The sequence below is a fragment of the Halichoerus grypus genome, chromosome 8, assembly GCF_964656455.1.
Source record: "Halichoerus grypus chromosome 8, mHalGry1.hap1.1, whole genome shotgun sequence".
NCBI classification, from domain to species: Eukaryota; Metazoa; Chordata; class Mammalia; order Carnivora; family Phocidae; genus Halichoerus; species Halichoerus grypus.
The window spans coordinates 122,162,352-122,174,404 of record NC_135719.1 but is presented as its reverse complement, the minus strand read 5'-3'; the positions used below and the strand labels follow the sequence as shown (position 1 = coordinate 122,174,404).

General features: G+C 35.7%; 1 protein-coding gene across 3 annotated transcripts in view; it reads right to left on the bottom strand.

Annotated features, from left to right (window-relative positions):
• The window catches only part of PCNX1 (pecanex 1), a 166,278-nt gene that overhangs the window by 26,725 nt on the left and 127,500 nt on the right, over nucleotides 1-12,053 (bottom strand). For all 3 annotated transcript variants that reach the window (XM_036107274.2, XM_036107276.2, XM_036107280.2), the window contains 3 exons: nucleotides 8,722-8,780; nucleotides 6,766-6,981; nucleotides 899-1,152 (listed from right to left, as the gene is read on the bottom strand). In XM_036107274.2, coding sequence (XP_035963167.2) covers nucleotides 899-1,152; nucleotides 6,766-6,981; nucleotides 8,722-8,780 — 529 coding nt within the window. The remainder of the gene's footprint in view (nucleotides 1-898; nucleotides 1,153-6,765; nucleotides 6,982-8,721; nucleotides 8,781-12,053) is intronic.

Here is a 12,053-nt window from a genome sequence, read left to right as displayed (position 1 = left end):
AACCAGACACTAGTCCGTGGGGACCCAAAATTGCAGCTGGTGTTACAAGTGAGGGTGGTTTTGGGGACCTTCCAAATCTTGTAATACTTTTATTCAGGTTATTGAAAGCAGTGCAAAGCAGTGGTTAATAGCAAGGGCTCAGGAGCTGGACAAGCCTAGATTTTAAATCCCTAACTCCACTTGCTAAGTAGAGGACACTGGGCAGGTAACTTCTGATTCTTGTTTACTTGAAAAACAGAGATGTAATATTCCTTCAGAAAACTGGGGAAGACATATATATGTATATATATGCGTATGCGTATTCCTTGCCCCAGTACCTAAAACATATAATCTACATATGGTAGCTATTATTCATGAACAAATGAAATAAGTTCCACTAAAGAAAGACACAGCAATACCTTAGTAGGTATACTTCACTGACTTAATGAATACTAGGGAATTTTTTTTTTTTTAAAGATTTTATTTATTTATTTGAGAGAGAGAGTGAGAGAGAGAAAGAGCACAAGAGGGGGGAGCGGGAGAGGGAGAAGCAGACTCCCTGCGGAGCAGGTAGCCCGATGCGGGACTCGATCCCGGGACTCCAGGATCATGACCTGAGCCGAAGACAGTCGCTTAACCAACTGAGCCACCCAGGCGCCCCCCCCCTTTTTTTTTTTAAATAGACTCCAGCTGGGCGTGGAGCCCAAAGTGGGGCCGAAATTCACGACCTAAGATCGAGACCTGAGCTGAGATCAAGAGTTAGACACTTAACCGACCGAGCCACCCAGGCACCCCAATACTAGAGAATTTATATCACTACTTAGAAGCAAAGCACAAGTATATTAAAAAAAAAAAAAAAAAGTCTTTTCCAAGAAGAACTCAGAACTGTCAGAAGATCTACCTGGGCACACACCCTTACCTTGACATAGTAAGTGGTGAGGACTTTCCGAAGATCAAAGACTTGAAGCATAGAGGCAGCACTATTGTCAGTGATACTATAACCCTCCAGAATATACTTAGTGACTATCACTTCCCAAGCTAGCCAGCGCTGGCTAAATGCAGCATTAAATGAAAGCACATGAGGAATATGGCCAGGTTCACAACAGCAAAATCCTTCATCTTCTTCAACGCCTTCAGTAATGGCCTCCACTTCCCGTTGTTGACAGTAAGTACCTTAAAGAGAGAGAGAGACTACTGCATACAAAGGAGAAAAAAAACCATATGAAGTAGAAAATGAATGCTTCAAAGACACAAGAAATTTAGGGGGAAAAAAAAAACACCTTTTATAGTAATTGAAAGTGATTGATTTGCCTTGGAATGTTCACTAACAAACTGCAGGAAGCTCCAGAAACTAGGCATATTATATATTCACTTCCTGCAGAATCACAACATGAATTAGCACATTAAAGGTTCTGAAAATTTGTGCAGTTACCTTCTTAATTTCCATTTACTGATCCCAAACTTTTCAAATTTGGGTTCACAATTGCATTCATATCATATGAAGGCCAATGAGTAAAGGGACATCTCATGACGGTTTGAGTTCATTCAATAAGGGAAGAGTGGATTTAGAAGTGAATCACTGCAGGGCACACAATATAGACAGACACGTAGAACTCAAAAGAATGTGGGCTCTATTTATCAGTACCATGTCCATGTGGCAAGCAGAAATATTATATACATATATTTGGATATATAAACTGTAATGGTTCATGATAATTTTATCTTAAATCCATAATTACTTTTTCTGTTCCCAATTCCAACAGTAATTGGATAAAATTACATTATTAGCAATTTGAAGCTTACCTGCTGATAAAGTTTCAATTAGGTATGAGCTCTGATTATTCAAGACTAGCAAACAATTCTTTGAAGTTACATTCTTTTATACAAGATATCAAACAGACATTCTCTGCATTAGTGTTACTGAAGTAAAAATACAAAATCAGAATAAATACAGAATTACACCCACAGCAATCTAGTGCCAGTAAAATATCATCTGTCACATTAATGTTTATTTTGTTCTGTGGCCTTGCTTCCACTTAATTAGCAAATTCCTTAAATTCTGTAAGGACTATAAGGGTATCACACTTAATTTTATAAATGCACATATTTAGGTTATATTTTAATAACTTATATGGACTTCAAAATTTTTTTTCCTTTAAAGAGAACATATACAATCCATGTTTGAAAAACACTGCTTTTTTTATTTAATATTTTATTTATTTATTTGAGAGAGAATACGAATGAGGGCAAGGGCAGAGAGAGGGAGAAGCAGACTCCCCGATGAGCAGGGAACCTGCTGCGAGGCTTGATCCCAGGACCCCGGGGTCATGACCTGAGCCAAAGGCAGACGCTTAACCGACTGAGCCACCCAGGCACCCCTGAAAAATGCTGCTTTGAGAGAAAATGATGCCATGAAAACTAGCCCCAGGTGGTAGTGGTGCTATAAGAGAGAGGCATAAGAGGTAGGCTGGGCCGGGCTAATGAGCTGTATTGTTTAGCACTCTAGAACTCTCAACAACTCTATGATTTCATTTCTTGTTTGATTACATTGTTGAGCACTTCCAGAACAGTGTCACACAGTGGTGAAAAGAAAAACCCTGGCATGAACCAGACATTAACAGGAGTACCTGCTGCAGTTGATCATCACACATGATCATGACTATAGATCTATATATACAAACTTTTTTTTTTTCCAGAATAAGGATATGTGTAATTTTATAAAGTATTTTTCAAACCAATAATGGAAATGAAATTCAATCAAATGTCTCCTGGCATCTTCTGAGAGGATCATATTTTGTTGTTTTTCTCCTATAACCTATTAAAAGATGAATTCTATTAATTTGTTTTCTAATACTTAATTTCAAAGATAAAAATGAAATGACAAGGGCTCAACTACTGAGAGGTACTTAAAAAAAAAAAAAAAGGACTGCTAATTTCTGCTTATTCTGGGTTCTGCGGATTTTTGCATCTAGAGTCTCATGTGAGTTATATTACACTTATTTTTTAGCCAGTTTAGCCATAGTTTGACATCAGTATTACAGTGGCTCTGTAAAAAGCCTAGAGAAATTTTCCTTCTTTATCCATGTGCTAGAATAGGGTACAGAGGGCAAACAAATTATTCAGTCTCTAGAAGAAACATCCTGAGGCTGGGGTTTTAAAATCACGGCATGAAGCTGGGTCTGTTCCTTAGATTCTATGTGTTATTACTTCATTTTATTCATTTTGTCATCTTTCTGGAAGGTCAGTCAAAGGTTTTGAAGTAAAGGAGATGACATAATGAGAGCTGTATTTTGTGCAGATCACTTTGTTAATGGTATATAGAAAAGATATGTGGCAAGAGGGAACTTGGAGATTTTGACATTTACTAAGACAGAATGAAATCCTTGTTCAGAGCAGAAGAAAGTGAACAGAGTAATTAATTAATGTGGGACATTTTTACTCTACCATACAGATCCCAAGAATATTTTCTACCCCAACATGCCCTAGTAATACATTTTGCTTAGGAAATGAAGTCAACGATAAGCATAGGAGTTAATATTAGCAACTGAAAAAAGAACTCTGAGACTCGGAGGGGGATTCTAGAATATCTATAAGGAACTGTTACCAATTGTTTCCTGGACTAGCTATGTCTTTCAGTCACTTCATAGTGAGTATTATCGGTAAAACTAAAACTGGCAGTTATGAAAACTAGACATGTTAAAAGTAATTTGAGTAAAAACCAAGAGGAATCCAATCAGCATAGTACATTTTGACCTATAAAGTTTGACCTGGAAAACTGTACTTGGTTGAAGTAACATTTACAAACAGAAAGTTAGCACTGTAGAAGCTTTAATAAAAAATTTTTGATAGACAAAAAATGACTGATAACTCAAATCTATGAGATAAAATTTACATGGAAAAGAATATTGAGAATATCAGTAAAATAAAAACAGAAATGAAATAAATATAAAGGGATTTAACCAAGACATACAGGAAACTGATCAAGAAATTTGTTAAGCTAAATGTCACATGGCATTTAGCATCCACTACAAGATACAATAAAATCAATGAATTAAATTGGCTTAATGGAGAATACCCCAGAAATCACATCAAAATGCTCAGGGGATCCAAATATCTGCCTGGCAACATACTGACACTCTTGATTAATATTTTGAGAGGCAGGAGGTAGATGGGACAGGGAATAACACTCTGAAGGAAAGAAAATAACCAAAGATCACAAGATCTGAGCAAGAATATAATCATACCTCATGAGAATTCTGGAATGCAGAGAAAGGAGAAACAGCTATATACTTACATCATTTAATCATTCTACAAAATTAACTAATTATTTATTATATGCTAACTGATGAAAAAGCAACTAGATACATAGTAATGAATGAAGCAGATAGGATTCCTGCCCTTGAGGAGCTTATAATCTACAGCAAAGGTTTGCAAAATACAGGCTTGGGCCAAATCCAAGCTAAGAACGGTTCTTATATCTTTAAAGCATTGTTTAAAAAAAAAAAAAAATCAGGGGCGCCTGAGTGGCTCAGTCTGTTAAGCGTCTGCCTTCGGCTCAGGTCATGATCCCAGGGTCCTGGGATCGAGCCCCGCATCGGGCTCCCTGCTCTGTGGGAAGCCTGCTTCTCCCTCTCCCGCTTCCCTGCTTGTGTTCCCTCTCTCTCTGTCTCTCTGTCAAATGAATAAATAAAATCTTTAAAAAAAAAAAAAAAAAAAATCAAAGAAAAATATGGAACAGAAAATGTGCATGCCTCCAAAACCCTGAATTATTTACCATCTGGCTCTTTATAGAAAAAGTTTGCCAACCCCTGGGCTAAAGAAGAAATAAACTTTAAACAAACACAAATAAATATGAAATTATGAAATTATAATTATGCTAAGTGCTAAAGAGGTAAAAATGGCAATATGAGAGATAATCATGTGGGACAGGTGGTTAGAAAAGGCTTCTCTGAGAAAGTGATATTTAGGCTAAAGCTTAAAGATAATTAAGGAATTAGCCAGATGGAAGATTGGTGGGAGGAAGGGAGATGGCTGGTACTTTCCAGGCAAAGAGAAAGGCAGTAGGAAGTCCTTAGTAAAGAATTTAGCACAGTTAAGACCCTGAAGGAAGGCCAGTGTGGCTAGAGTAAGTGAGGATGAAGGTATAAAGTGGAGTTGGAGAAACTGGCAAAGACCAGATCACAGTGTGGCAGAGCATGTTAAGGAGTTTGAATTCTATTTTAAGTGCAATTGAAAGCCACAGACAATTTTAAGCATGAAAGGAACATGATCAAATCTGCCTCAAAAAAAAAAAAAAAAAACCCAACACTATGGCTGAGTGAAGACTTACAGATACCTCTTGCTATCCAAATCCCTAGTAAAATGTACTGTGTTCCCAAATCAGTTTGAGTTTTGTTTGGCAAATAGAATTTGAATGGCAAAAAATTTGTCCAAAATTTTATTTGAATCTACTCGGTACCAGAGATTGAAAGTTGGGAGAGTAAGGATTTGGATCAGTTTCTGATTTGGAGGATTTCTGACCAATATGGTGAAATAAGCACGTCCTAAGAAGGACCCTCTTCCAATTCACACAGACAGAAATGCGACATAAAACAGCTTCCCCACACAATTGTTTAAAAAAAAAAAAATTAAAAAACAAAAAGGTGAAATCTTCAGGTACCAACAATTTAAAAAGATGTTAAAAGTCATGGCAATAGTAGGTGTAGTGGTGAGATGACTAGATACTATGTATTCTAGTGGTGAGTAGTAGGTGTAGTGGTGTACTGGGTGCTGACTTTCAGATGAGTTCAGCTGGATTCGATGTGAACATCAGGTAAGACTCTAGAGAGATGGAATTAAGGTCTTGGGTTCTGATGGAGAGGCAGAAACAAACCATAAAACAAGAACAGGACATTTTGAAAGAGAGAGACTGGATGACTAAACAGATCACAAATGAATAACAAACATCAATATTTACTGCCTTAATCTGAGTGTCACACAAGTACAATCTTATTTCCAGTGAATGGAGTAATTTTAGAAAAGTACTTGTTCCATTAACAAAGATATTACCTAACAAAGGTCCAAACCTTCCGATTCAACATCAGGGTGAAAATAAAGCTATAGGGTTTAAGTCTGATTTGATCCTCTAGTTAGCCCATTTTGGGCCTATCTGGTTTGAACTGGCTTCTTGTGGCTTCTTCGTTTTGGAGTACTGTCAGGATAGGCCTCTGACTTTCCTAAAAGCTGGCCCTGGCTTCCTCTTTACTGACCTCCAGGCATCCGCTTAGAACCTAACCAACTGCCTACTCTAACAGCTGTAGAGCACTGTGAATGCACTAAATGCCACTGACTTATTCCCATTAAAACTGTGATTTTAATGTTATGGGAACTTCACTTCAAAACCAAAATTTGTGGAAGACAAAGGCTTGGTATCTACATGAAAGTACTTGGTTAGCTACACACAAAAACACGGCATTCTATGCTCCAGCCATCTAACAAATGAACGCAACTTCTCACAAAGAGAATAGCAAGAGAGCAAGCACAAAGCAACAGAAATTAAACATCACCAGGAAAATACTGAGTTATGCAAGAATGATGCTACCTTCACATATTTTAGCATACCACAAAAATGATTTTTCTCTGAACGTGAAATTTGGAAAAAAATCTAATAATTGCTCTTTTAACAACTCTTCTCATTCCACAACTCCAAACCATCTAATTTTATGCTAATTTTTAATTTGAGATGTAAACACATAAAACTCAGATGTCACAGGAGTACGTTACAGAAATAAAAGGTGAGTATCTTACCTCTGAATTCAAGTCCCCGCAGCTGGAAAGTGACCAACCCATTGCCTATCTCTATAAGGTGTACTAATGCATTGAGGTAGTCAGAGGCAAGAATGAAACAGTCCCCTGTACTATAGTTTCCCCATCGTCCTAGGAGCAAATCACCACAGAGACTGTGTTGTAGGGATCTGGTTAAATGTTCATAAAAGATGGAATTCAGATTGTTGTCATCTGATCCTATAAGAAGGAATTAAATATGTTACATTTTACCCTAAGTCTTCATTCTATCAACAAAATATTAAAATATTAAAACTAATTTCCAGTTAGGATTGTATCTATATTTTCTTGACAAGGAAAATAATATTAACACCCTTACAATTCCGATATAAAAATGAAACACAGGGTAATGAGAAAAGTTTCAGAAGTTAGAGTTAGAAGTCACATAACTTCTCTGATCTCTGACTCCCATCCATAAAATGTGGGAACTAGATTAGATGAAATCTAAGGATTTTCACCTCTTCAATAACCATGACCTCTTCTATCACTATTCAATGAACTCCAACTTATAATGAAAACCACGTAAGAGAAATGAACAAGATAAAAGGAATTCAGGATTAGAACAAAAAGATACATTAAAAAAGAAAGTGGGTAAAGGAATACAAAATTTGAACAAACAAGACAGTCCAAAATGAATAGAAGCTGGTCAAAAAAAAAAAAAAAAAAAACTATCCCCCAAACAACAAAAAACCCCTGAATATTGAGATGGCTAAAACTTGCTTAATAGAAATAAACTATATATATAGAAACAGCAGCAAAGAACCTATAAAATTTATTAGAGTCATTCTTTAAGAAAAAAAATTGGGATAAAACTAGCTATCTTTAGAAGTAACCCAACCAAAGCAAAATCTGTAAACAGGTACCCATAGTATAATACTGGAGGAAAGCAAAATACACAAAGCTTACTATTTTAAACTCAGCCTACAAAATAAAATAATGAAAAGGGTACTCCAGATACTAATTCAGTAAGATGGTCATATCTAATGCCCTGTCTGCTCATTTCAGAAGTGTGCATATTAATTCAGGTCTTTTTGATATGCAGGATGGCTTCATTAGCATCATGAGAATTCTAAGCCCCTTATACATGGACATATTAGAGCTGGGATGGTTGTTTAACTACCAGAATGTGATAATGACAGGCATTATCAAGTAATTAGTCCTCTTTAATCCAATTTTATAATTATAAAACTATCTGATTATTGTTAATTTAGTTTCTCAAGTAGAACAGTTGAAGGAATCAGCATTTGAAGGAATCTGAGAGTCAAATGGATACAAATGCTCCAGTCTATCTGAGAGTAAGATTTCTTTTAGTAAATTAATACACTGGAATTCTGGATAATTTCTTATGGTTGGATTAGTGAGATCCACCCTGTGTGTGTCAGATTACTAACAGGAAGGCAGACAAAAGGATGTTTCCCAAATGATGAAACTAAGGAACCAGACTTTAGACAACGGTACCACCACCAAATGCCATCCACTGAAACTCTATCTTGAGGGCTATTTGGCTGCCCCACATGACATCTCTACATTCAACAAACTAAATGAAATTAAATGAACATTTACCTAAACATTTGGGGAAGCAGGAGAAGCAAATATATTAATACACCTGTTGGTCAGATTGCATACTCTTTGATACACTTGACCAGTTTTACTTTAACTGTTCTACTTTTTAAACTATGTAAGAACAATCTTTGAATGGCATTTTTTTATTCCTATGAACATTCTTAAAATGCATTTTATAAAAGATGGGTTAGATACTTGAATTCACACTTTGCTAAAGCAGAACAAGAAGCAAAGGATATATAGTCTTTAAAAAATGACCACTTGGAACTCACAGAGGATTCCCAACAAGTCAGGAGTGAAATATATATATATATAACAAATTCCTTAGACTTGCTTCTTTACTCACAGAGCTTTTACCTGGATTTCTATCAAGCTGGGAAGCCAATCTGGTATTTGAATGATCCACCCGTTTTGTGCTGAAGAAGGCAAAACAGAACATTTTTAGTAACCTTTAATTAAAAAGGAGAAAACTGTACAATATAAATAAAATAAAGATTATCACTTCATGAATATCTCTGAGAAAAACCTATGATTGGTATATATTGATAAAATTCCTCATGAGCGTACTTTTAGGGATAAGGTTTTTTACTTGCCCACCTCCATCATAAACATAGCAGTTTTTACCTAACTGGTGTTTCACTGAACAGGGTAGAAAGACATTAATGAGTTCAATTAATTCATTAATGAGTTCAAGCCCCCCCCCCCCCAAATTGATCAGGATGAAACATGTGTCCTACATGCAGTTCTTAGAAATACACAGTGCATGAAACATTCTGTGCAAGGAGAAGGTGCATTTATTAATGTCCAGTGGTACAGTGTTCTTAGAACAGTGGTTTCCCTGCTGCTGAAGTGTCTCTCTAGTGGTTGGGAGGGTGTATTACAGTCCTATAGGTAAATGGCAGGGGGGTTACAGTAATCAGCAGGCTATTGTTATTGATGATTTTTATGGGTGGATTCCATAGGATGAGATGTTAGATCTTATGGATAGGGATCCTCATTAAGTGCCCATAAAGAGTGCTTTTTCTGAGTTTAATAGATATATTTTTATTACTTCTAATAGCACTCCTTGTACTTGGTATTCCAATGAGCAGTGCATTACAATATAAATAATAAATGCAGTGCCTGCATTTTATCCATGTGTTGATGAGGATTTGAGAATGGAAAATGTTGGCAATGTCTCCACAAATTGTACACTGGAACATCCAAATAATAAATTTTATTTTTTATTAAAAAAAAGAACACTGGTTTCCAAAAATATGGTCCACAGAAACCAAAGCAGGGGACTCAAGATCCTTTTAGGGAGTTTTCCAGATCAAAATGATTTTCATAATACTGAGCTGTTGTTCACTTTTTCACTGTGTAGACGATTGCATTAATGGTGCAAAAGTAATAGTGGGTAAGGCTACGGGCACTTCAACATGAATCAAGACAGTGGCACCAAACTGTATTTTTCACTGCCAAATATGCACAAGAAAAAATAAACAAAAATTCAAGTTTTGCTTTAAAATGTCTTTAATGAAGCAATAAAAAAATTAATTTTATTAAATCACAACCCACCACTCAGTAAAGTCTTTTTAATATTGTGTGTAGCAAAATACACATAAAGCACTTCTGCTGCATTCTGAAGTAGGATGGTTGTCTCAAGGGAAAGCATTCATGTAGTTACTTGAATTGCAAGCTGCACTAGCTCTTTTTTTCATGGAACACCATTTTTACTATGATTATTCAGACTTGCATACTTGATAGACATTTCTCAAAAATGAAGAAAGTGAGTCTGTCCTGTTGGCAATAATAAAATTCAAGTTTCTAAGCAAAAATTAGAATTTGGGAAAATGTATATATATTTATCAACAAGCTTGATAGCTTAGTAATACTTAAACACTTTTCTTTAGAGATTGGTGGGGATATGAATGAATACATTTTTTTAATATTATATAATGAAATGTATCAAGATCTTGATCAAGATCAAGAATTGTTAAGATCTACGTTACCCAGTGAACCGATATTTTCTAAATGATCAATAAATGCTGTTACAAGATTATGCATGGGTAAAAGATCCATTCAACGTGTAACAATTATCAGTGGATTTTGATGTAACACAGTTCCAAAAATTCATGGGGCCAAGGGCAGGCCGCCCCAAGATGGGCCACTTTGACATGAACATTATTTTGAATTAAAATCAATCAAGGGGCGCCTACGTGGCTCAGCCAGTTAAGTGTCTGCCTTCGGCTCAGGTGATGATTCCAGGGTCCTGGAATTGAGCCCGTATTAGGCTCCCTGATCAGCAAGGAGCCTGCTTCTCCCTCTCCCTCTCTGTCTCACTCTCAAATAAATAAAATCTTTCAAAGAAAATAAATAAAAAATAAAAGCAATCAAAACTCAGCAGATTCAGGGGAAAAAAAAAAAAAATCCTCAACTGCTTGCTTATATCACCAAGAAAGCTATTAACAGAGATTCCTCTTTACCTAAGAAACTTATCTACAAAATGGGGTAACCTTTGTTTTCCAAACACCTCCTTTCACTTTCTTGCTAATGATCTTTCTCCCCTTTGTATCCTAAGACCCTTACCCCTCTCCTTAATTCACAGAAGCATCATGTTACCTGTCTTTGGAATTTCCATGTCTGTGTGAATTCCCCATATGTGCACATTAAATTTGATTTTCTCCTGTTTATCTGTCTCATGTCAATTTGATTCTTAGTTGAACTGGAAGGACCTTGAAAGGCAGAGGAAATTCTTCTTCCCCAACAATAGATATGGTTTTAGACTCTATACTGCAACTAATTTTTAGGAACTACCATGTGTCAACTTTTAGTGAAGGATCAAAGAAAAATATCCACAATTGTCTAAAAAGGCTATTACAATACTTCTTTCTTTTCTAACTATGTGTCTGTATGAGGCCAGATTTTCTTCATATACTTCAACTAAAACAACATATTGCAACAACAGATTGGCTGCAGAAGCAGACAGGAGAATCCAGCTGTCTTTTACTGAGCCAGACACTAAAGAGATTTATAGAACTACAAAAACAGTGACACTCTTCTCACTGATTATTTTTGGTGATGTGGAAAACATAGTAATTTTCATTACAAAAATATTATTTATATTTACACATAATGGATTTATTGTTGCTATTTTTAAACTAATTAATAAACATTTGAATTTTTCTGAGTGTTGACTTCTAATACAGTAACTATCTGTAGATAAAACCTGTATCAACAAAAACTCGTTGGAGACTTTAATAACTGTGAAGAGAGTAAAGGGGTCCTGAGACCAAAACTGTCGCCACAGACATTATTTTGGGCTCAATTTAAGTTAGCTGAGAAGAAGAGAATATAAATAACACTGAAATTCATAAAAGAGAAACACCATGTATGGTTTTAGATAAAAGACCAGAGCAAAAGCTTCAAATCCCCAAGCTAGTCCATTGTGTAAAAGGTGAGACTACTACTTTCACTTATTATATACGCTAACGTGTAAAAGTATAGAAAGAAAAGAAGCAGTCAAGGAGATGGCCTGTAGAATTAAAAAGTAATATAAGCTCTTTCTGAATCAATATGTTAATACATGTTAAAAGCCTTAATATGTTTAGGCTCCATGACTCAGTAATTCCCCTTTTGAATAATCTTTCTTAAATTAAAAAAAAAGAAAAAAAGAAAGAAAGAAATTTGGAGAGATTACATGCAAGGGT